Below are 26,983 nucleotides of genomic sequence, written 5' to 3'. Positions count from 1 at the left end.
ACGTTGCTTAGAAAAATAACTCCCCTTCCCAAACTCCCATTTCAATGTATGCTATAACTCATATACAGTAATATTTCACATTCACTGATGATTTCAAGCATTGGGTAACACTGAGATTATAAAACTTGAAAGTAATTCTTGTTCTAAACCTATCCCTTGCACTAATTCCAGGCCAACCCTTAATTATCTACACTGGTTTTGCCTCAGGGGCTTTTTTAATAAACTCAGTTCCTTTTGTGCTTCCACTTGTTGTCAGAAAATAGTCACTTACTCAAGTAGCATGCACAATATTCATATGGTTTGACTTCTGTCACTAGAGCATGTTACTTTGAGGGTAGACATTCAAAAAGAAATATTTTCTGCCTCTACTCATGGAACTCACAGGTGCCTTTCTGCTGGGGAAGTCTAAGGCTAGAAAACACTTTCCTGCCTTTGCAAATAGACCGTTACTCCCTCTAACCCATCCATAGGTCCACTTGACATCGACCTGGCTGACATGGTCCTGCCAGAAAATAAGCTTTCCCTTCTGGTTTCCAAGCTGTCACTGAGTGGTACTTTAGGGCGAAACACTTGCATCAATTTCTGGTAAAATTCTTTAGAGGCAAAGTAGTAAATGAAGGGATCTATGCAGTTGTTGAGGCAACTGAGGCACAAGGTGAGCTTGTAGGCAGGGTACAAACTCCTCTTGTAAAACAGGCGGACGATCATATGCGCAAGTAGGATAAAGTTATTGGGGGCAAAGCAAGTGACAAACACCGAAAGGACTATAATCGCCAGGTATATGGATCTAGTCTTCTGCCTGTTACCATATCTGTTTGATGTCTGAATAAGCTTCCGAATGATGCCAATGTAGCATCCAACTGTTACAATGAAAGGGATCAGGAAGAGCACAACAAATAGTGTGAGGAGAAAGGCCACCCAGGCTGCAAAGTTGGGCAGCATATCCCACTTGAGAACGTCAAAACAGGTTATAATCCCCAGTTCTTTCACTTCATAAGTCAGATCTGTGCTTTCCAGTGGATAGAAAGCTAGTAGCAAGAAAAGCCACATTATCATACAGGCACCAAAGGCATATCTTTTTCTTCTCCACTTGACCAGCTTCATGGGATATACCACACCCATGTACCGCTCAATGCTGATGCAGGTCATGGTCAGTATGGAAGAATACATGTTGGAGTAGAACATCACAGTCACAAGGCTGCAAAGAGTCTTGCCAAAGATCCAGTGATTGCTCTGGATGTGATAAGATATTTGGAAGGGAAAGCAGAAGGCCAGCATGAGATCTGTGATGCTCAGGTTGATCATGAAGATAACAGAAGGCGTTTTGGGTTTGATATGCAAGCAGAGCACCCAAAGGGAGAACAAGTTGCCAGGGATACTGATGATAGCCACCAGTGTATACACCACTGGTAGGGTGACGGAAATAGCTCTGTTCTGGAGCATTGCAAGTGTTTCATTGTCCAGGTGGGATCCGTTTTCAACCATTATTCATAAGGTGGCCGTTGATCTCTGTAAGCCAGCTGGATCATATCATGAACTCTTGGCTTCAAAACCTAGAGAACAAAAGTCAAGAGAGAGAAAAGCAATGTGTTAAAACAAATTACAAACATTCTTCTTATGCAACCTGATCTAGTGGGAGGTGTCCCCCTACCCATGGCAGAGGGTTGGAACTGGATGGTCTTTAAGGTCCCTTCCAACCAAAACCACTCTATAGTTCTATCATTCTATATTAATTTAATAAGAAAAAAGCCTGTGTAGTTTGACATTTTTTTTCTGAATGAATTGAATCAATTAAAAAGTTCTCCTGACAAATGCCTCCTCCCTCCAAATCATTTGTAGTTTTACCTCTCTCATTTCTTTCTAGCTTTGAACAGCTACTTTTTCCCTACTGAGAGGCTTTCTGATATTTTTTGCAGACTAAACATTATCATACCTTATTGTTTTGTTATTGTGACACACAGAATATCACATCGCAAATTGAAATGAAATTGATGTCTGCATGAGAACACCAAGCTGTAAGTTTCCCAAGAGCTAAACCCATCTTATCTACTCCGGATGCCAAGACCTTGCTCTCTTGTAATATAGAATATTTTCTGATTTCTTTTTGTCCAACTAAACAGAGATCCATTCCAAGTAAGTGCTGTTTTTATTTGTTTGCTTGTTTGTTGTTTGGTTGGTTGGTTGGTTTTGTTTTGTTTTTTAGTTTGAAACTGCTCATAGGAGTCACCTATAATTCTGCAAAATGAGTTTCAGTTTTGCAGTTTGCAAAACAAAACCATGCTTTCACTGTCTGGCCTATATAAACCTTTCCTGGCAGACACAGTCTTTTATGGTTTAGCTTATTTATTTTACAAAATGTAGCAGCATTTAGCAGATGCAAACAGGAACTCATGCCTCAAAGTACTACATGCATGTGGGAATGCAATTTAACAAAAGTAGAGGATCAAAAAAAAAGCAAAGAAGTGGCAATGAATGATGTGAAAGGAAGATAATCAATTATCAGTAAATTCTGTGAAGAGTGGGACTGTGGACCTGAAAAAGATTCCAGGCCAAGCCAGCTGGTAACTTTGGGCACATCTATGCTGATTAATAAAGAGGGCCAGAGAGTGCGTACAAGCACACAGTATTACTTGTGGACTCTGATCATCTCCACTGTTTCATCTCTCCAAGAAACACTTGCCACAAGAGAAGCTAGTTTCTATAAACATAGGCACAAGTCATTCGGTGTTATTTAACCTCAGATCCAGTTAAATAAGACCTTTAATTTAACTGTAGTCATAGCCAGGGAGCAGTGTAGCAGATCTGCCCCTCAGAGAGGTGATCAGCCTTCAGTCCTCATATCTCAACTGTCTGGCAACTACCATTCTGACAAAAGCTTGGCTTTCTGACAGAAGCTCTTATCAAATGACTTTCACAAAATAACTGTTGATGATTCTTGAGACCTGGCAAAGATGATGTTTCTAGCTGAGCTATTGGAAACACAGAAAAAGGCACAAGAAAGTAGGAACAGCAAAGATGTTAGAGACGTGTTCTGAATATATCATGCACATGGCACAGAACAAACATGTTCTGAGTAATAAGCACATCACATGATCACAACTACAAAAAAAAAACTCTGAGCCAAATCCATTCCAGATGAAATTCTGTCCTTGTTGGAATGATATCAAGAATGAAACTAACTCTTCCAGGGGAACTTGGAAGGGCACTTAACTGACAGTAAGCTCTTGAAAAAACGTAATGCTCTCTATTTTAAGTCTTCTATCTGTGACTTACCATAGTAAACATCTACTCATGCACCCATTATTGCCTCAAAAATCTGTTTCAAGTGACACCTATTTGTGCCTAGTAACCCTGCATTTCCCAGAACAAAGGTTTTATGTATACCAAAGTAACTACAGAGCTTTAATAACAGGCCTTTGCAAGTGAAAGATATTTGCTCTCAGGGACTGAGAGATCTCACCTGTAGATGCTATTCCTACAGCTAATCTGTACTTGGGAGGTGGGAGTATGGGTGAAAACCTCCATTAAATCTATTGCACTAGGCATAAAGCTGTTCAATATCTCTTACACTGAGTTTTATGTTAGGGCTAATCACAAAGGTATTTTCTGAAAGCAGCTTCTGAATTTGCTTTTTCAGATAGCACATGCTGATAATAAATATGCAAAACAGTGTTGGGATTTGTGGCCTGCCTAAAGGTAGATTTTACACGTTTGTGGAGCAGAACTGTCAGTAAAACACAAGTGCCTCCCACATTTAGGCACCTTTTCAACAGGGCGCCTGGATTGTAAAGTTCTGGGCTTTGTGTTTAGATGTTGATAAAAGCTCTCCAAATAGGGTGGGTCCTCTTGGCATGTTTTTTGGTAAGGAAGATGTCCTTCACAAGGAGTGAATAGCTCCCTAGTGTCTTCTGCAGGGGAGGAGGGAGCATGCAGAGCACACAAGACTTGCAAGTTCACAACCTGTTTCACATCATATAGATCATCACTCCATCTTTGCCTTTCCTTTTGCCAAATCTTTCTGGGGCTCTATTGCTGAATTCCTTGCTCATGAAAACCTGGGCCAGCAGAATTTTCTGCACTGTCACACTTACTTTTGATATTTTGCCTTTTAAATGGCCAGATTAAGCTGCTGGACTCACAACATAGCATTTCAACATTCTTCATCTCTCCCATTACTGTTTTTATTTGGGTTTAGTTAGCATTGTACTTATGTTTCTATCTCGTTCAGGGTACTTTTAAGTCCTTCCTCCACCGCAACCACAGCATCTGTCTATCACTTGTGGTTTTAGTTGAAAATGTCATAAATAAAGTGAGAAAGTATTTTTTATAAGCATTAGAATTAGATTCCCTTTACATTTGTGAGTTGCTTTCTTGCAATTTCAGGCCTACAACGCAATTCAAATCTGTGGACCTTGCATGATTCACTGTAAAAGAAACTTTCCTGTAGAGTAATTTTAAAATATCAACCCTCAGCTATGATTTCATAAACTGTAAAAATACACTGTTATATAAATATCCCTGTAATAAAGACATTGTTTTGCTTTTATTTTAACAACAGCCAGATCTGAACTATGACAAATGAACATATAGGTAGACTGAAAGAAAAACTCAGTAAGGATTCTTTAAGTGAGAAAGTCCAGTCTTATTGCCATTTACATTAGTCCTAGAGATTTTGACAGCAAGAGAGAAATGTTAAGTTTTTCTGCTTGCCTCATTTCTAGAACATTTAGTAAGCAGATTTATTTCAGTTCAATAATAGGTATTAAGAGCACCTGCATCTTCTGGAGTAAACCTCACTAAATCCAGGGAGGATTTTTTTGCTCTTCTTCATACCCTCTCACTCATGGCACTCTACTCAGAAAGCTCACTTGGAACTTCAGTAATACCAGTTTTTTTCTGAGCTATAACCATAAGCAAAGGTGACAGCTGCTTAGTGCCTCTTTTGACAGGGATGGTGATTCCCTTTAGTGGACAAAACATGGTGATTAAAACAGTAAAAGGTGTACTGAAATAGAAAGATTTAAAAAGCGGAAGATGACCGTCTCACTTCTTTGTCATGGAAGAGTAACAACAGAAATGTGTCAACCTTTTTTTAGGAGACTACTAGATAAAACTGATATATTTCCTTTCTCACATCTATTCTTTTCCTGTTGTCAACGTGAAGTGCACCTGTGAACAAGAATCAAAAGTCTGTGATTTGACTGAAAAACAGAAATACCATTTTATAAAAAGTTTGTGATTTGAGATGGAAAAATAAATTTCAAAACATTCATTGCAACAGAAAGCCTTCCAAAACCTTTTCTGCTTCATTATTTTGGTTCTCTGTCTGTTAAAGCTCTATTGTCTATAATAAAGTCTAATTTCCTGAATCCATTGATATCTTTGCACTTTTAGAAAGACACTATTCCAGCTGAAGAATGTAGGACAGCATAATTCAGACTACAGGAACACAAACAAACAAACATGAAATGCTGAACTCAATTGCAAATATATTCAGAATGAAATAAAATGAAAACAGAGGTTTTATTCTAAGCACTTAAGAAAGCCATATTGGCTGTTTTTAATTAAAGCAAACATGACTAAGGAATGTATTTTATTTTTTATCAAGATAGTATATTTTTGGAAAAAAAAAGAAAAGAAAAAAAAAAGCTGATATTTTTTTCCTTGCTCTTCTTACGACTTATAAAACTGAAATGAGAGTTAAAGGGGTAGGATAGTTTATTTCTCACAAAATTTTGCTAAAGCTGGAGAAAACTTTGGAATCCTATATGTGCAATATTCCTTCTGGGGATTCAACCTCTCATGGACTGTCTGAATTGCTGGTCAGATGACAGAATATTAGACCAGTGTAGAAAACAATTTCCTTTATACACTGCGTATGAAGAGAAGAACAAGCAAGGAAGGCAAAGGGATAACATTCTGAGTTGTGAGAAAAATGACGAACACTTTGATATTTAGATAGAGAAAAGTGTTTTAATATGAGAACAAGAAGAAGTTCCCTTTTTAACACATCTCAGATCTTGCTCCCCAGGCGTTACTGATGTGATTCAGAGAAACACTTATTTCTGTAAATGTTCACGTTCTCCCAGGCCGAGGAATGTCAATAAGTGCATTGCTGACTGGGCACTCCCTACGTCGAGGGTGGGCTTTGCTGAAAGAGGCCAAAGGTTCTGTTTGTTTGTACTTTCTCACCCTTTCAATAAACTTTTGTGGAAATTTTAACTTTTAGTGTTACATCTCTACAAGCCGAGGGTTTCCTTCACCCAGTCAAGATCTGAACATAAGTCTTCTAAGAAACTTCTCTGAATTGTGCCTTCCCTTCCCTGTTCTTTTTGCTGAATTCTTTTTTTTTTTTTTTTCTTTGTTTCGGTTGTTTTGTTCAGAGCATCATTCTCACAATCACCAAATGTTGCTGAGTCTGTAGCTATGTTATCACAATGGCATTATTTCACATTAATCTTTCACTTATCTTCTTTTAAAAATGAATACTTTCAGGAAATGAGCACCTTTGTGCACTTGTGTGTGCAAGCACTGATCTGTATTTCTGAGCAAACAAAGCTGAAAACATCCAACTAGTTGCAATATTCCCTACCTATGTCATTTAGTTTAAGACAAACAAAACTTCATATTTTTCACTAAAGATTATTCAGATAAAGTACATAAGAAAACCGTATCTATGCCTTCACTGAAAAAGATGACTTATTTTTACACCGAAAGGGTGACTTCAGAATCTCTATATTGATATTAAAACAAAACAAAACAAACAAAACAAAACAAAACAAAACAAAACAAAAGAAAAAAAGAAAAAAAAAAACACCTCTTGCAGAGACAAACTTCAGTCTTTATTTAAGTGCATTTGGTCAAAGCAAGCCCTATGGTGGTTATAGTTCTGACCTCAAATAGTTAGGGCAAGGTAAAACATGAGTGTCTTCTCTCCACAAGTATTTCACATTGAGAGGTGAAAATCCCTCTATTTTTCAAGTGAAAAAAATGTAGAAAAGTTACCAGGTTTACTTTACTGGAGAAATACATGCTTGTAGAGCTTGTTAAATGTATCAATCTAGGTAAAAGCAGCTTTATTCAAAACTGAAGAAAAGTAGTCCTATAATTTCTGCCTATTAGAGAGTGCTAGCATAAAATATGTATGTTCATCTTTCCTATAGACACAGACTTTGTAAGTTTATTTTTATTTAAGGCTGATATTTTAATATAACTGTCTTATATTAGCAAAGTTAAGACAGACCCTTATAAGGATTCAACACAACAGTTAAGGAATTCATTCCTACAGGACTCACACTCCTCTGTGGTCACAGTCCACGTGCATGCTCTTATTACCCAACAGCACAAGGCAACTCGCTTCTTGGTGAAATAGTGCTACCTTGCACTTATCATGGAGCAAAAGCATGCATGCAAGCAGTTACTGAAAAATTGCTGATGCCTGTCAGGGAACTTGACGTCATTAGACTCCACTTTTTGTCAGATGGCTACCCAGGGTACATGGCAATGGACAACCAGCTTGCAAAACATCCCACTCTGATGGATGTCCCTGTAGCACAGAGTTATCCTGTGCCATAGGGCCCTCCTGCAGGTAGCTTGCCCCTAAAATATTGTTAAGTAATACTGAGTTTGGACAAAATGGTGATATTTTTATAAACTTTGACGACAAAAACTACCAAATAAAGTCTACATTTAAATAGTACATGAACTGATTTCCTTATAACTTTGCATCTTTTAAATATTGCCTATGTCCAGGATTGACAGACAATAGATTCCAGTCTGCAGTTACTTCACATAGTCCTTTTGAAAGTCAGAGGAAAAAACACAGTCGCCCTTTTCCCTTTTGACCTCAAATGCCAGGAAAAGAATCAAAGCTTAATGGCAGAGGCCATTTGTGATAAACAATATGACAGGTTCCCAGAGGATCCTTCAGTCTTCTGAAAACTCTATGGTCTTATATTGAATCCGTGTGGTATGATTGGCATTTTACAGTAAATAAATATTCTACTAATTCTACTAGTTCTACTTCTACTACTACTAATTCTACTATTGTACTAATTCTACTAATATATATATATATTCTGCTTGAAATAAGTACTTTCTATCTTTTCATCTCTCTCTTCTGTGAAACTCTTATTGAATATTTCCTCTCCTGTTCAGTCCACAAAGAAATTGAGGTAGAGCTGTAAGCGTGTTTCTGAAGATTATCTTTACAGATTAAAACACACACACACACTGAAAAAAAAAAAAAAAAATCAACCTTCATACATTGCTTTTTCTTGCAGTTGTATTAAGGATATGAGAGCCTGTAGCTGTTGATTGATTTAACATACACTGGAGTATATAACCAGGTCATTCAACCATGTTTTGCAGGTGTAGCTGAAAGGGCAATTTGGCATGGTATCTGGGACATGTATTTTTAGAACAAAGAATTAATGTAAGGTATTGTGTCAGAACTTAGAGATTATCTTGTTAGTGATGAATCAAAATTCTTAGCTAAGCATCCACACTACCTCTACACAAGCCTCCTTCCACTAGTTGGGCTCAATACATACAAAACATGGTATTGCCTCCTAGATAAATACAGAGGCACATCCCAGAAAGCCACATCAGGATCCCTAACGACTGGTAACTCTAAATGCAGGCTGAACCATTGTTCCTCTTGCTAAGATCTATATGAACATTCTAACTCTCTTCCCAGAGAGAAGCATTAAGCAGCAGGATTTGAGTGTAGCTGGCATCTTGCTTCCCTGGTCCTTGCTACAGCTGTGGAGAAGCATCTGTAGAAATCTCAGGGTCTATTTTAGGGTGAGTTGGGAAGTCTAAATGCCACTGACTATACTGGGTGGATCTCCAGTGACTGTAGCAGGCTCATATGTAGACACTTTCCGTGTAAATGCAGATGGTTGAATCTGAATCCAACTCATTTTGAATATCCTGTTGATTCAGTTCCTGGTTTACTGGAGGTCTTTAATTGCCTGGATTCTGTCAAAGTCTAAATTAGTTCCTTAGAACATAATTGTCCCCTTTTACACATAGATCACTCAGCGGCCACTTTAAAATGACCTGGCCAGCTTCCATGTGAAAAATTAAGTGGTATGGAATAGGACCTAATGCATGATTTTATCCATCTTACACCTGTGTTTCAAAAGCTACAGTCAGCTTTATGCAAGCATATCTGTGTGTGTGTGGTTTTTTTTGTTGATGTTGTTGTTGTTGTTTTGTTTTGTTTTTGTGTAGCAAAGATGCCACAGCTGTGACTCAAGAGAAAAAATATTTTGTCTTCTGCTGGTCTCACTGCTATAATTGCTCAGCACAGGTTGTTTGGGCTTTATTGACTGCTCCCCAGCAAGACTGACTGCTTTACTCTCCCCAAACGTTGCCTTCTGCAATGTACTGATGGTGAACTCCTGACAGACTGGGCATTCTCCTGGTTCACGCTTGAGTTAGAAGTGGTTACCACATCAGGACCAGTGGAAACAGTCTTGGCTGAAAAATGCATGACACGAAGGCCTCTGTAGAAGATAAACTGACATGCATTTGTCTGTTTTGTCTCAAGTGTGATTCTCTGCTCCTGAGTGGGCAAGAAGAGCTAGTTCTACAGAAAGAATAAGTGTCACTTCCTATCAAACCATGACTTACCAAAAGGCTTTGATACAAAAACTAGGCTGTTGGAAGCTTTTTTGTTGGAACCACTCTTTATTTTGTCTGCTAATTCCTCCAGACCCCTTGTCAATACCACTGAAAATAGGTGCTCATGTGTATTCCAGCAGGAGAGGTGTGTCTGGGCTGCTGAAGGGCCAGGAGGCAGTGATGTGTGCAGTCCAAAGCATGGAGGAACCTGGAGATTTCATAATTCTTTAGCACTTTGGGCAATGCTTTTTTGCCTTGCCTGAAGGGAGCAATGGTTGGGGCTCACCTCCAAAAGAGTTCCTGCACTGTTACAACTCTTTCCTTTGCACAGTTTCTCTTACTGCTCGTTGTCGCAACTCAGAGTGCGAGCCCTGAATCATCTCTGTACTACTGGGCTATATCACTGTGTTTCTTCTGAGTGATGTTCAGTCACCCATGGCCTTCCAAATGGTTGCAATTCTCTGCTGCAGAAAGATTCTTTGCTTTTTTCAGCTTTGCCATCAGCAGTTAGTAGTATTAAATCTATTATCATGAGCCACCCTGGATGGTTCTGCTTCTCAGTTATGGTCATATCATGCGAGGAGCGATTTAGGGCACTCGCATGACTACTACGGAGCCCGGAACAGAATTCATTCGTCTTGGGAACAGTCCTGAAAGTCTTGTATCCATGCAACTCCCATCACAGTCTGAGGCAGCTTTGCGTGCACAGCACCTCAGGGCTCTTTGCTCAGAGGGGAGAAGCCAGCTCACCCTGCTCATGCAAACTCACTGCGTTCATTCACACGCTGAAAGAACTGAAAGCTGGCTTCTCTGCAAAAGCTCGTGGCTTATACTGATAACTGCAGCTGTGCTGCTTGTGGCTGGCACAGGACAAAGTACAAATTCATATGTTCCTGAATAGCACTGAACAGATATACCCAAAAGGCACTGTGGACAGGTAACCGGAATCCCAGAATCAGCTAACTACAGGAGCCCATGGACTGCATGACCTACTTTTAAAAGCAGCATTATATGTGCACACAAAGGAAAAAGACATGGCCAACAGCAGGTGTTTTTTTTTTTGCTTGTTTGTTGTTGTTGTTTTTTTGTTTTTTTTTTCCTGACTTCACACTTTTTTTCTGACTTCTTAATTTGATACCAGTTAGAGGTAAGACTTGTAATGTACAAGAATTGAAGATCATAAAATGGGGGGAAAAAATAGAAAGATTTCTAATAAAAGCTCCTCTTCTTGCTCATTTTCTTTGTAACTACTTATGCTATCACACTAACACACAGAGGTATGACAGGAATAGCACCATGAAACCACATCTGCTATTGTTTCATTCTTCTGAAAGTCCTCGAATGCAGGTGAGACCGTAGGTTCAGGTCTTTTCAGCTGCAAGTGTCCTTCTGTTCAGTCTTTGTTCTCCTCAGAATGCCACTGCATTTAGGTAACTTAAATGCATAAATAAAGAAAAAATTGGATTCTGCCCTTGTCTAACATAGCCTTCCTGCACTGAGAAGTATATAAGTAGTTTAAGTAGTATACTTATACTTGTATACTAGTATATACGTTTTAATCAAGATATATGCCAGCATGTAATTATACTTAAGTTTTACATGAAATAATCACAGGCAGGAGTCAGAGTCAAACATTATGCTCTGTAGATAATTTGGGGGGGAACGTGAGTGTGACTAGTCTGTGCTCTTATTAGCAGACAGTACATTGCAAGAGCTTGTTATTGGCTTTACTTGAGTTCCCTTTTACCACTAGCAATATGCCCTGAGATATCTGGACCATAGTTGTCATATGAATCATTGCCCAAATTTTGCAATGTGGAGAGAAAATATGAGGATGAAGATATTCTGCTTTGAAGGTTGTTATTTATTGATCAGTGTATTAAAAATTGTTGTCTTAACAGTAGTTTTTATGGCATTTAACTCTGACTTAATAGAGTTAATTCTGGGTACTCAATTTGTAAACAGGCAGTCCGTATCTCAAAATCTCTTCTGCTATTCAACTGTAATCTGCTCCTTAAGGCCATGGTCAAGAACACACATTCTTGCAGTGTAAGTGAAGGTGTGAATCCTTATCACAGCAGCTACTCAATGTATTTGACTGTAGTCATAGAGGCACAGGAGCTTGCCTACCCTTCTGCAGTGAAGCATTGTGGAACAGCTCCAGCTTACCATGTGAGAAGACATATTCTTTATGATACCGTAGTCCGTACTATATCACAGCCAATGTACTTGGTAGTATGCCCTATTTATGCCCTGCTTTGTCTCTGCCATGACTTGTCTGCTTGCCCACACACTTAAGGTAAATAAACCCAGCAGAGATCTTTTATATGCTGACCACAAGCAAGTATCACACGTCAGTGTGGGGTGAGACCAGCCTTGGTGTGATTCTGATAAAGGAAGGGCCTCAGAACAGGATACACCAGCAAAGTAAAGGAGAGGTGGGAAGCTGTTATGAGGACTAGTATTCTTATTTGTCCATATTATAAAATATATATTATGCACGTGATATTATTATGATAACATATGGTAATATATGTAATATTATATATTAGATATCATTTATATGAGATAGATAGGAGATAAATATCTATTTCTACAGGTACCACAAACTGAAATATCTATTAATCCCATAATCAACACCCCAAGTGCAAGAATTTTAGCCTGTGTTACTGATTCATCATATACATAGATACACACTATTATATATCATACATGATATATCGTACAGTAATAGGTAATAATGTATGCTATTATGTTCTCATTTCATTGTACATCTCCAATTGATAACAGTCTTTTGTTTTTAGTATTATTTTCATAACTACAGTTGAAATTTCAGCTATTTGGATACTAAGCTCTGAAATGATAAATCTTTAAATGAAATGAAAGCAATCATACAGTGAAAACTGTGCTGGAGATGAAGACACTAAAACTCATAGGATATCTAACAATAAAACTCCAAGGTAGTTTTGAAGACTAGTACAATTGCAATCTGCTTAGACACTAATAAGAGTAGAGCAGTAGGAGATAGTGCTTTGGAGGCAAAACATAGGTTGTTAGGACCCCTAGAGACCTCTAAGTGACATGCTTTGAAATATCATCGCATTCCTGAAGTGACAATGTATGACTGGAAACTGATGCATAGGAAACTGATGTGAATGTACTAAGAATAAAGGAAAACTTTGACACAGATGGGTCCTACACAGGAAAACATTGTTCAACATAAACCAAAACAGGCAAGGCTAAAAGTTAAGGTTACAGTTTTTAAACTGAAGACTAAAGAAAGCCAACTGGCACAGAGAAGCATATGGTTCAGGATGACACATACTCTGGGGTGGGAATGTTATTAAATCCTCTGTATTCTTAGAAGAAAAGACAGGAAAAGATATTAATAAAACCCAGGAAGGAACCAGACAAACAACTTCTACAATGTTTGAAGCAGATCACGTAAAACAGCCAGAACAAACCCAAAATACTTGTGTCTTTACAGGTATGCAACAAGTGTGAAAATGCTGAGGGTGATTGCTCCATCTTACAGCTGGGAATCTGACCTCATTCAGCCATCTGAGAAGTCTGATGAATGAAGGTAGCCGCTGCAAATTGTGTAGCCAGGACACACACTGACACAGCACTGCCAGAGTAGGTCATGCCTTTGAAGGATTGGTGCAATTGTATTACAGGAAGCTGTGTGTCACATGCAACAAACAATTCAGCTGCATCAACAAATGATACAGAGTTTAACGGAGTGAAATACCTAAATAGGAAGGCTATAGCTTCAGGACTACGCCATCAATCACATAATGAGGATGGTAAATGTGGCAGCAATGTGCTTAGGAGAGAAAGAAGACTGTGAGCTCAAAAACCATGGAAATAGCAAAACCCTTCAGTTGCCCCTGAATGGACTGGGCAAGTGCACAGAGGTGTGATCCCCATGTACAGGCACCAGTAGTGGGGAGCTCCTCCCCAGAGGAGGTCAGCAGCTAGTGATTAAGGCTTCTCTCTGTCCTCCTGAGCCCCCTTAGCAGCAGGAGCCCTGACCTGGGGTCTCCTGCATCCTCATCAAGATGCTCCTGTGTGCCTGGGGCCACCCCTGGCATGGAGGTCAGCTGTCCAGGACTGGCCTGTGCCATGCTACCAGGCCTTCTCCTCGGGGAAATGGCACACAACCTGCCTGATTGCAACATCCCAGGGCCCGAGCCAGCTGCTGTTGCTCTGTGCTTGGGAATCCGTGGGGAGAAGTTATCTAGCACAACCGAAACCTGCACCAGCTGGAGCTGTCATGCATTAGCAGTGTAGAGCCACGTTCCAGTGACCAACATTTTTTCCTTTTGATTTAATATAAAAATACAGCTTGCTGTCCCCAGAGAAATACAGAATGCATGGAAATATCTGACAATAAATGAGACTTGGTAGAATAAAACTGCAAGCTTGAAACCTGGACTCTCGTGAGGGCTTCCCTATCGAAAGGTTTTCGTTCCCTTTTTCACTTTGTTGTAGAGGCATGGGTCTCGAAAGAGAATTTCCACTGGGAGCTCCTTCACTGCTTGGTCCCTGGTGCTTTGGCAGTGGCTGCACCCTGTTCACAGCCCTCTTCTCAGCAGTTCCTTCTTTTCTGAAACCCCAAGAATGCCCTCTACATCATGGGAGCAGAGACAGGACCATGCTCTCAAAACCCAGCCCACCCTCCTTCTGCAGCAAATGCATTCAGGAACACCAGCACCACCAACTTCCTCACTTGTCTTTCTGAGAGAATTGGAAGTCATTTAATTTTTTTCTATGGCTTTGTTCCCAGCTCTGTTTCAGGACCATGGCTCATGCTTGCTCATGGGAAGCTCATGGGACATGGGACATGGGACTGTCCAAGGGTTTTCCCAAAGAGCTGCCCAGCTCTGCCCTGCTGTGTCAGAGTTTCTGCACAAGTCTCCATGTCGCAGCAGGCATGCAACAGGCCTGGCCGGGCATGCGAGATGGAGTCATCTGTGCCTGTGATAGTCACCCAGCATCAACGCACATGGGACTTTCACTGTGGTTTGGCAGGCAAGTGGTGGAAAAAGCCAGTGCTCTGAAAATCATTCAGGGAGCTGAAGGAAATGGCTCCAGGTCCCTTTTATTTTAAATATCTCAGCTAGAGTCTTTTATAAAAGTATAAAGGCAACATAAATTTCAGGAAAGCAGCTTTAATTTTTTTTTTCTTGTGTGCATTTTTGTCTCTTGCTCTGCCTCACTGTCGTAAATACATGTGCACAGAGAAGAAACAAAAACCAGAGTTTTAAGCTTTAAAATAAATATTCTTGTTAAGTAAAGGTTGTGAATTAGATATTTATAAAAGAATCTACAAAGGGAAAATTAATTCTTATGGCCCCTTCTAGCACTCCATCCGGCCATGCAGGTGAGCAAAGACAGTGTTCAAACATCTCAGACAGCAAAGATAAGAGCACAGTGATAAAGTATTTTTCATCACATGTTGTGGGAAAAGTTTTGTGCAAGCTAGGACATGCTGCTCAGTGCAGGTTCCTCTTTCAGTTCTCTGAAACTCTTTTTAAAAAATTACAAAAAATAATAATAATTCAAAAGCAGCTTCCTCAGTTCAAAACCTCCCAGCACTCCCACACCATCTCTGTAGACATTACCTCTGAGACATACTATAAGGTGCGGTGCACATGAAAGTTATTTGCTTACAGACTGATAGCTTTTAGAGCATTCTGTTACATTCTGTTATAGAATACCCTATGCAAAAACATGGTTTTCTATTTAGTTTTGTTTGCTCGTCTTTTTAACATAGAAGAAAACTTTTTTTTTTTTTTTTTTTTAGTACTAGTAGAAAGAGGAGACATCTAGCAATTCATCAGTTAAAACCTACCATTTCTTTTTAAAGGTTATACAATCACAACAGGAAATATTTTGAAATGGTCACAGTAATCACAAGACAGACAACTTTTTAGGCTGAACATGTGTTTATACTAGTGCCCTATTTTTAGGTCATGTCACATGCCAACTCCATGCCATCTCTTTGTATTTTAATTGTAAATGAAATAATAATTTCTGCAGTCCTCAAGAATAATAGGATCATACTTCATTCTTGCCTTGTTCTTGTTTGCTATGCTCAAATTCATAATCTGACAGATGCAGACTCAAAATAGCTATTTTTGATTTCATTAAAGGTGAAGCTTTTCTTTGTCTTGTACTTATAGACTTTTTTTTTTCTTTCTTTAAGAACCTGCAGCAATTTTATTCATTCAAACAGTAGCTGGAAAAGATGCGAAAGTTGGCCTAAGATCACTTCCAAGGTTAAGTGCTGGGATGCGATGGGCTGAGGCTGACACCCACGCTGAGCTTCCTCATTATCACTCATGCAGAAAGCCATGTCAAGAAGGAGATGAAAATGCTGTAGACATCTTCATTTTGGGAAAATGTCTCTTTGGAATAGCAAGAGATAGAGAATTAAGAACTGGAACTCTTCTGAGATTTGATAGATGGACTGTAAATAGCTCCTTGAGAATGCTAATCAAACTGTTTTGAATTCCACTGTTACCTCTTTCACTTGCTTGATGCCTTTTCTTCGAACAAGGCATCAAGCTCTCTTACACTGTAATGTTTGAAAACCTTTCAGTGACTTCTTAAAACAAAGCTGTAAGCTTGATTAATCAAAACTTATGACAGAAATGTCTTGAATCATAGTGAGTTTTTGAGACATTTTTTGAATGCCCAGCTCAAGAAATATTCAAGGGACTGCATTTGTCAAAACTGTGTTCAGATTTATTTATTTTTTCAAAATAATCATTTACTTGTACCTTAAATTGTGATATACAAATAAGGAGACACCCTAAATCAATTATCAAAATAGAAAATTCTTGCTTTATAAGTAGTGATTTTATTTCACCCAAATTATAATAATACTAGAATATTCTAAAGGGAAAAATATCTGCAAGGTGCAAGGTGCAACTCAGTTTTATGGTTCTTGTAGTAATTAGTACCTACTATAACAAAAGCTGTGGTTGACTTTGTACAAAGGATTTCTAATGCCTTTTTTTTTTTTTTTTTTTTTTTTTTGGTACAAGACAAGCTCGAGAAAGCTGCAGCACCCCAAATTTCAGCTGAAAACCAGTTAAAAGACTTTCTTTAGAAACTGGGTGTAAAAAAGAGATTGTGGTTAGTTTTGCTCGATCATAAAGAAAGACAGACACAGGAAAGCACCAAGTATCAAGAGGCACTAATACAGAATGCAAATCCACAGAGAGAACCTAGCACACCCACCATCTGCACCTCCTATACCCAAGGTTGTAGAAGCACAAGTAGACAGAGGCACCTGCCTGCCCAGGAGTCTCCAAGTCCCCAGTTGAAATGTCCCATACCTTGTTGATTCACAATCAGGCATTTTAGAATAAGATCCAGAAAACCAGGACACCGCGCAGTAAGCAAGCTAGACAACAGGAAACATCTTGGTCCCTGAGAAAGCTGCAGCTTTCAACCCTCTGCTGAGGGTTTCAAGAAGACCTCCAGCTACAGCCATGTATTGCAACTGAAATTTCCCCTGGAGTGAGATGTTTGTATAGGTTTTATTGGAAAAAAAAAAAAAAAAAACACACACAACAACAACAACAAAAACCTTGAAGGATGGAAAACAGAAACAACAGTACTGCCCTTAATCCTCAAATATCACTCAATAGGTATGTGGGAGATATGAATTTATTTCTCTCTTCAGATAAATGAAGTTTGAATCTACACCTCCCACGAGACAGTGAGATCTTCTATTAGTCACTTCATATAAAACATAAAAATTGGATTGAAATAAGAATTATGCTTAGGACACCTTCTCCCTTTAGGTACCAAACAAAATACTATATTTTTTCTTTCTCACCCATTCAAGTTATACCCCAGTTGCAGCATGCAAACTGGTACAAATTCAACCCTAGAAGTAAGCCTGGAAGTTAGGTATGATACCTTTACTCCCAGTCACCACGCTGAGCATTTGTGTTTCATTCCCTTCTGACAGACAAGAGTGAAGTAGGGCTGTTTCTTGTTGCACAAGCATGCCTGATTTATTCAGAGGTTTAGAGCAGGCTGATGAGACTTCGCTCACAGGGCTGCAGGTTTATAGATCTGCTTGCTCTACTTCTCTTGTTGAGATCCTTTTTGTATCCTTCCCTGCAAGCCAATATGGGAGGAGGACAGTATAAAGATCCTATATTTACACTTTACAACATTTGCCTACTGCAACAACTAAGCTTGCCATGGATAAGAGTGGCACTTACTCATGGGAGGTACCTAGAAAGCTGTTTCCCTAACCCTATGCCATAAAAATGAATGCTGTGCTCATGGAGGTACAATGTGAAGCCTCATTTTTGAGGCCAACCTAAAGCTTTTTTTTTTTTTTTTTACAGAACAAGACTCACAGGATATAAATGGAGTAGTTTACAAACACCTCCTTCTCAACTACTTCTCGTGACATCCTGTCACGGCTGGTATGACTAATTCATATCAGTGGGTATACAGATGCATCACAGTAGTGGCAGGGTCACAGAGGATCAGGTAATTTTTAGTGTTGTGTGATGGTAAGTAGCAAGAAATCTTGATAATTTTGATGCAGTAAGCAAGGTAGGCTTGACAAAATAAAACACTATTAGAAGGATGAATGAGAAGAACATAAGGCTCTTGGTAGGTAAAAGCCTGCCAAAATTCCACTCCTTCCAAACTGTTGTCATCTTTTCAACTCCTTCATGCTTTTCTGATGAGAAGCTAGATGAAAAATTGCATGATTTTCATACTCCCGGATGGCTGGGAAGATGTATAGATCAACTTATTCATAGGAAAAGAAAAAAAAAAAAAAAAAAAGGCAAGAGTATCTAACAGCTTGTATATTAAGAGTTAAGAGGAAGGGAGGAGAAATAAGGAAGTAGCGGTTGAAACAATCTGCTCTTAAGCATACAAAAACTGTGAAAGAACTTGATAACATTTTAAACAGTATATAAACAACACAGAAGAGCACCAAAGTAGGTCTTCTTTTATTTATTTATTTATTTTTCTAGGAGTGGGGGCATTAAGAAGGAGTGGAAAGTCTAATGGCAACCTTGGGAATGGAAACTCTGCAGTTAGCCAAAGAACAAGCACAAATTTCTCACCCAGCCAGCTTGAAAACTAAAGGCACCATTTGTAATTGTGAGAAGAGGCTGGTTTCCAAAGCCTTCCATTGTAGGGTAGCACCACTTTTTTGTACTCAGATATTTAATTTGAGATGGGTTAGATGAAAAGTATATGGAAGAAAATAAATATAGTAAAGTATTTCATCTTAAGACTTACTACAAAAGGCAGCCGAACTATCAACATGAAAGAGGGAAATGCAAACTTCTTTCAAAGAACATTTTCATAATATAATATTTTGATCTAACAATGTTATGCTGATTTCTTTAAAATTATGCTGTATTTGGCTTTCTCTCCACTGGGGAAATACTCTTGTCATTTCTCATCATTGTCAGCAGGGATTCAGCAGCGGTGTAGTTTTTGTAGTACTGAGCCAGAAAAAACTTTTTCTGATACCAAAGTCACTGTGTCTATAAGAAGAGCATTCAGAAAAGTGTCATTGTCTGTATATATGGCATTGCCAAAATCTACAGCAATGTGTTGCCTCTGTGTGAGGGGTTGTAGAAAAGGACTGAGATTAGGGACAGTTTAGACCTAATTTATTTCAGAAGCAAAATAAATGGGAATAAAATTAAAGGTTTGAAAATATTTAATCTCAATCTTCAAAGATATTTAATAGTTTAACTGCCGCAAACTTAACTTTCTGCTTCTACACAATTGCACTTAACACTTGTGCATGAAACAATAAGCCAATGCCTAACTGTCTGTAAGCAATCAAAAGTGATTTTTATTTAACAGCATCACTGATAGTTGTCTATCTTCACTGCCTTTGATAGCTACAAATCAAGAAAATTCAGCTCAGATCTCAAAAAAAGGAAATAAGCACCCACAAGATAATCTCTACAGCACATTTCTTTTGAGGAGAAGAACATTTAGACACTAATGTTGACACCAAGAGCATAGACAGAAAGTATTTCAGGGGAGGCTCTGATGCTCGTGTTCTTCCCAGAAGAAAGTAAAAGGTCACAACGGCACCAGGCTGCCGATACGGGAGGTGAGGTCCAGGGCTTTGTGGACCATCATGGACCAAAAGGGAGAAGGCACACTAAGACGCTGGGCCATACAATACCTCATACGAGCCGATGAATAAACGCAGTACAGAGGAACAGTGTAGGCTGCTCATGCCTGAAAGTGAAAGACTCTGCTGTTTTCAGTACACCTTCTTACCTGATGAATGAGGTTTGTGGATAGGCATGTGGCCTCATTTTTTGGGGAAGGATGTGATGTGGGACAATCCAGAAGGGTAGATTCCCTTCTTCAGTGTGTTAGGTGTGGGTCCTGGGTGACTGTCTGCCAGCCCAGGCATCAAACAATTTTACTTGTTCACATTATCAATAACTTAGAAGCAAGAAAATAAATGGCAAGCAAACAGCTACTTGGGCCAGCTGTTGTTCACTTGTGTTTGAAAAGAGGCTTTGAGCTATGTTCACAAGTCTGTGTTTTCTATCTCACCTTTAGTAAATGTGAGCATGTTGGTTAATTCCAGGCAAAGTTGATGAAGTGTATAGGTCTCAAGATTAACTAAGTTTCTGTGCATTGCATTAAAATATCTTGCCGATTGGATGAAAGTCTATTATTCAGACATTTACATTTCCACAAAAAGTGGTTCTTTTGACTGGTTTCTGCAATTGTATAGGCTTCCTGCATGTCATGGCAGAGGAGTGTTTGCAGTTCCTGCAGACTAGCAGGTTAATCTGAACTGTGAAATTGGTGGCAATGGCAAGAAGCTGCAACACTACCTTTTTGACTTCAAACACAAGGAAGTCAAATCCCCAGGTGTTCCAGTGTACTTTAGAACACAGTAAAAATGTTTCTACCAGCCTGTTTTTCCTCCTATATTTGTGATTTTATTAGTCCCAGAGCCAAGTTAGAGCAACCAAAAGCACAGGCACAAACGAAGGAGCCAATATTTCTGTAGTCCATTTTTTTCTCTGCTCTCCTCCAGCATGCTCTCCTCTCTCTCCTGACACAGCAATACTCTTTCCACCTCATGACATTTCTCCTACAACAAAGGGATACCCAAGCGCTGCTGTGAGACACTGCAAAGTGTTTTGTTTTTTTTTTTTGTTTTTTTGTTTTTTTTTTTTCAGTACTGCAGCAGAAAAAAATTGGATGTGCAGAGGATCCACCCCACTCAGTACTCAGTGTATACATTCTCAATGTCTGGGTAAATCAACCATCTACGCTATTGATATCCAGATCAGTTATGATCTATGACTCTCTGATCTCTTCCTTTTCTCATGCAGGGGTACATGTAGTCATGCAAGAGGGCCCACAGACATTGGTGGGAACAGATAAGTGAGTCAAACAAACATATCAGCCTGCTATATGTCCCACTCACTGTAAGCAAAGAGAAGGTTCAAGTCCAGCTGATGAAACTAAACAAGTACAAGTCTATGGGGCCCAATGTCCTGAAGGAATTTTCTGATGAAGTTGCCAAGCCTCTCTCCATCATATTTGAAAAGTCCTGGCAGTCAGACAAAGTCCCTGGTGACTGGAAAAAGGGAAACATCATTCCCATTTTTAAAAAGGGTAGAAAGGAGGACCTGGGGAACAACAGACTGGTGAGCCTCACTTCTGTGCTTGGGAAGATCATGGAGAAGATCCTCCTGGAAGCAATGTCAATGCACATGCAAGACAAAGAGATGATCTGAGACAGCCAGAATGGCTTCACCAAGGGCAAAATGTGCCCAACCAATCTGGTGGCCTTCTATGATGGAGTGACTGCAACACTTGACATCGGAAGACTGACCAATGTCATCTACCTGGACTTCTGCAAGGCCTCTGATACAGTCCCACATGACATCCTTTTCTCCAAATTGGAGAGAGATGGATTTGATGGGTGGACCATTCAATGGATAATTGAATTATCCATTCAATTGGAATGGATATTGGCTTGAAGGTCACACCCAGAGCACACCCAGAGAGTGGTGGTCAATGGCCCTGTGTCCAAGTGGAGGCTGGTGACAAGTGGTGTTCCTCAGCGGTCTGTCCTGGGACCAGTAGTGTTTAATATCTTTACCAATTATATAGACAGTAGGATCAAGTGCACCCTCAGCAAGTTTGCAGATGATACCAAGCTGAGGGGTACAGTTGATACAACAGAAGGAAGTTATGCCATCCAAAGGGACATGGAGAAGCTTAAGATTTGGGCCCATGTGAACCTCATGAGGTTCAACAAGTCAAAGTGCAAGGTGCTGTACCTGCATCAGGGCAATCCTGGACATGAGCACAGACTGGGAGAAGAACACATTGAGAGCAGCCCTGCAGAGAAGGACTTGGGGGTTCTGGTGGATGAAAAGCTTGACAGGATCTGCCAGTGCACACTTGCAGCTCAGAAGGCCAACTGCATCCTGGGCTGCACTAAAAGGAACGGCCAGCAGAGTGAGGGAGGTGATTGTGCCCCTCTGCTCTGACCTTGTGAGGCCCCACTTGGAATTCTGCATCCAGATCTGGGGCCCCCAGCACAAGACGGATGTGGGACTGTTAGAACAGATCCAGAAGGGGACCACAAAGATGATCAGAGGGGTCGGAGCACCTCTCCTATGAAGAAAGGCTGAGAGAGCTGGGGCTGTTCAACCTACAGAGGCAAAGGCTCTGGGGTGACCTCACTGCAACCTTTCAGTACTTAAAGGGGAATTATAAAAAAAAAAAGGAGAGCAACTCTTTGCTCAATCAGATAATGATAGGATAAGGGGGACTTTTAACTAAACTTTTAACTAAAAGATGGGAGATTTATATTAGAGGTTAGAAGGAAATTCTTCAGTCAGATGGTGGTGAGGCACTGGAACAGGTTGCCCAGAGAAGCTGTGGATGCCCCATCCCTGGAGGTGTTCAAGACCAGGTTAGATGAGGCCCTGGGCCACCTGATCTAGTGAGTGACATCCCTGCCCATAGCAGGGGGGTTGGAACTATATGGTGTCCGAGGTCCCTTCCAACCCAAGCCAGTCTATGATTCTGTGCTTCTATAACATGTAAAACTGCACATTGTCCTGTTGGCTTATCTAAGACATATTGTTGATGGAAAAAAAATTGATTAAAAAAGCTGGAAAAAACTTTCAGACATTAAAACTATTTAAAATCTCAAACTTTTAACATAGACTGAACCTGAAATGTCTCAGTGATGATTTTGTGAGGCTATTTTATCCACGGAGACCATATTTTAAGGTAATGTATCGATACAGCAGAGAGTTGCTGAGATCATTAAAAACAGACACTTAAAAGGAAACTTCATTCTTCTTCCTCTTAAAGGCGTTAACAATATCTTTATAACCTGCAGGAGAAACTTGTGACTGAGAAGGCAGATCTTATGAAAGAGAAGGTTCCAGAAATGTTGTTTGATAAGTATGTAAAGATTTAGGTCATGATTTAGGTTCATAAAGAGACATTGTATGCAGTGTGTAAAGCAGAGTTTAGTTCAACTGAAGGGCTTGATCTTGCTCTTATTTAATGCTATCTCATACATAGCAACCAACTTGTGCTAGCTGCACTCATGAAAAAGCTTCAAATTTTTTGACTAACAATGTATTTCTAATGACCATAACAGCACTGATCATCACACTGATTATTTAAGTACTGAATAATCAAGGTTGTCATCTTTGCAGTGACCTGAGATTGAGGACATGGGACGTTGTCCCTTATGAAAATGTCTTTTCTTTCCCTTTCTTGTCAAAATACTCATAATGATCATATAGCTTAAGCAGGTTATTGCTCTAACAGCAAATAAACTGCTGAAGAACCTGGGAGTCAGAATTTCATTGGCAGATTCCCCTGGGTGCTTTGTAGCTTAGTGATCCTGTTAGTGAAAAGCTGGAAGTTGATAAACTGAAGAGAACCAATCAGCCCAGCTGCCAAGAAACTTTACAAGTCAGGTGGATGGAAAACAGGCAAGTTTAAACCTGCCCATTTACAACAGATTTGTGTTGGAACCAGTGCCCTCACAGCAATTCTCCAAAGGCAGAATACTCCACCAGAAAGCTGGGGTATTCTGCCTTTGACTTTGTTCTCCTCATTGTTTGAAGAATGACACTATATCCTATGGACAGTGCACTGTTCAACCCCTTGTTGAATGACAAGCAAATAATTTACTTGTCAGCATTTCTGTGGCATGCAATGTTGAAGCAAAGTGCTCCAAGAAGACCTGCAAATTTCTTCTTTGAAGCCTTTCTCTAATTGGAAAATTATTTAACCATATTGCAAACAGGAAAGTAGGCAATGGAGATCATGAGGCAACCTAGGTTGCCTAAGATCTGACTACCTGTGTTCTCAGAGCACCTGATGTTACATAAAATTGTATTGTTTCAAAGCCATGTTTCTGTTGACTACATCTAGATCTATAAGTGCTCAATACTTCTGCAAGAAAGACCCAGGTGTCTATGAATTCATGTTTAAAAATGAGGAACTTGGAACTGGTGGCCCTTTCTGAAAGCTTAACCCTTTGAAACCAGATTTGAAAAAAAAAATCATGATCTATGAGATGAGAATCGCAAAGATTAAGGCACCAATGAAGAGTTAGGTGTCTCAAAATGAGATCTGAAATAGTCAGCAAAACAATGAGGAACAACATGAAATTAGCACTCATCTAGGGTAGACTATGGATGACTCTTGGAAATGTAAAAACTTGGAAAAAAAAATCTTAGTGAGTTTCCCAGAACTCTCTCTCTCTTCTTCAGGACGACTACCGGGACACCTAAAGCCTTTGGTTGGCTTGTAAAGTCTCCTTTTATAAACGTTCCCTGTTTCCTTTTCTTTCTGAGGACTAAATATGATTTGCTATAATCTTTTAAGATGATTGATAGAAGAAAAACACATCCCTTCCCTTTCTAAATGACAGACTAGTGGTTATAGTCAGGAAATAGAGCCTCCCAAGTCTGACCATGGAAATTATTATCTGATCAAGAGATTTTTTTAACCACGAAATGGCTGGGTACTACCCGTGTTTCATATCAAAGATATGCAATAAATAAATTATTGACATGGTAGCTTAGGAAAAAATGCACAACATGCACAACAGCAAAAGATTCCCTAGCCTAGCCTAGCCTAAACACAGGGGCAGTCATCCGTAAGGGAGCAGACATAGCCTGATCTTTACACTTTAGATTGGCCTTTGGGGTTATCCAATGACTACTGAAAGTGAAATAGTGTCTCTGAAGACAAGACTAGAGAACAAATATTTTGCCTTCTAGATAATCTGTATTTCAGGTATCTGCTCCTCTTTTGTCCAATGACCATTGCTTCATCTTCCATCAAAGTTGCAGCTTCAACAAGTTGGGTGCAAATCAGACCTGAGTGTGGTAGTTAGCATACTTTCAAGGAAGGAAGTGGTTAAGACTTTGAATATTTTCCAAAGAGAGCACCGAATGTGTGTGATCTTTCTCCTAGGGGAGTGCTCTAGAAGAGGAGTTACACGTGCTTGAAAAGAAAGCACTTGTATTTTTAAGGAAATCCAATCTTACTGATGTACCTTAAGCATGCTCTTTACTGGCATGAGGTCAACTCTCTCAGTCCTGTCAAAACCCAATTGCTCCATAATTGCAAATAGATATCTGCTTTATACTTGTCTTTAAGTACCTTAAGTACTGCTACTTTATGTTAGGAGAAGCAGCTCTTAGGGGATTATAGTCAGTGGCTGTCTGAGAATTGTCCCCAGCTGGAGCTGAAGCTCTGAAGTTCCACCTCAGATACATTTCAGACATTTTTCTGCACCTATTTCTTATGGAGATGCTCATTTCTCAGCACCACAAAAGACTCTCAGGCAGAATCTGATCTCCCAAGACATAATTCAAGCACCAAAATCACAAGATTACTCCATCTTCTCCTGTAGCTCTCCCTCTCAGTCAGCATGTACCCTCCAGCATCGAGTATATCAGGGCTTTTTCAGGCAATAGTATCCCTCTGAATGAGCAGATGGTTGATTTTTTTTTGTCTGTCAAAAAATTCTTCTGTAGTATCTACACTTAGATGATTGAAGGCTGTACCATCTTCCACATGCATAACGGAGCTTTTACAGCACTAAGGCTAAGTCAATATTAGTAAATTAAACACTGTCAGAGCCTGGGTTCAGGCCGTGAAATTCACTTCCTTCTGTGGTTACAATGCTGGCACAGCTTTGATTCACACCAGCTAATGCTCTCTCAAGCAACTTGTGCAACTTAGGAGTTATCATAGACCAAAGACCATTCCTGAAAATGAGTTTGGATGTAGCCATCCTGTTTCAGGGAACAGTTGTTGTTATAGATGTGTCAGATCAGCTGAGGACCAGAGTAGGACTGGTCTCAGCACATGGACGCAGGGCAGAATTAATAACCGTAATAAACGCCTTTTCTGGCTAGACCACTAGAGGGTGTACGCAAACGTGCTTTGCCTTGAAGTTTTATTTTTAGGTTACAGAGGCACGGATATTTCAGGTTTTTCTCTAGAGTCTTTGAGGAAATGAGCTGGCAGGATCACGTTTTGCTGTCCTCTACAACCCACTTACATCATCTGTAACATGCAACCCAAAGTCCATCTTCCTCTCCATTAGCTGCCGTCCAGAAATGTCTCTCTGTTCTCCTCTACATGGACTGGACTGCCAGTTCTCCTCCTATTTTTCTTTTTTTTTTAATTATTATTCGCCACCCCCCACCCCCCCACAGCACTTCTGTTCTTGCTTGTCCACAGTTTCCTATCTCGCCCTCCCCCCTCACTCCAGGAGGATTTCCCGTTGCTTCCACACTGACTGACTGTCACAAGGAGAAATAATAAAAGCACGAAAGGCTTCTCCAGGCCTTCAGCTGCTGAACCACTGTAGCACAGAAATGGAGTCTACTCAGTGTGCCTTCAATCCTGGTATAACAGAACTTCAGCTGAGCACAATTTAGACAATCTCGACATCTATATCTTTTCAAACTTGTGGTTAAACAAACAAACAAATAAACCTACCACCACCACCACCACCAAAAACAAACAACAACAACAACAACAACAACAAACAAAACAAACAAACAAACAAAAAAACAGTCTTTACAAGAGGATTCCTTTCTTCTTGCTTATTAACCTAACAGCAGAGACTTGTGTTCCTGAATATTCCCTTATTGCCTCAGAAATTGCCTCACATATCTAAACTCAGCATGTAACATCCTGCCAAAGAAAATGCAACACACTTCATCTCAAATGTTGATCAGACTTACAGGCAGCTCTCTAAGGAATTTGTCTAGCCATGGTCACCACTGAAGTTTCC

General features: G+C 39.7%; 1 protein-coding gene across 1 annotated transcript; it reads right to left on the bottom strand.

Annotated features, from left to right (window-relative positions):
• Nucleotides 1-26,983, bottom strand: P2RY8 (P2Y receptor family member 8). The gene is made up of 2 exons (XM_032202125.1): nt 26,934-26,983; nt 1-1,553 (listed from the first exon to the last, which is right to left on the bottom strand). The coding sequence occupies exon 2, from the start codon at nt 1,483-1,485 to the stop codon at nt 412-414; it is 1,074 nt and encodes a 357-aa protein (XP_032058016.1). The 5' UTR covers nt 1,486-1,553; nt 26,934-26,983; the 3' UTR covers nt 1-411.

This window comes from Aythya fuligula, chromosome 1 (assembly GCF_009819795.1).
Source record: "Aythya fuligula isolate bAytFul2 chromosome 1, bAytFul2.pri, whole genome shotgun sequence".
Classification (NCBI taxonomy): domain Eukaryota; kingdom Metazoa; phylum Chordata; class Aves; order Anseriformes; family Anatidae; genus Aythya; species Aythya fuligula.
Note: the sequence above shows the minus strand (reverse complement) of the source record. Positions and strands in the feature narration are given on the sequence as shown.

Bases quoted from the DNA above. Each gene is read 5' to 3' on its own strand.
- P2RY8 (XM_032202125.1), bottom strand. From the start codon at position 1,485: ATGGTTGAAAACGGATCCCACCTGGACAATGAAACACTTGCAATGCTC.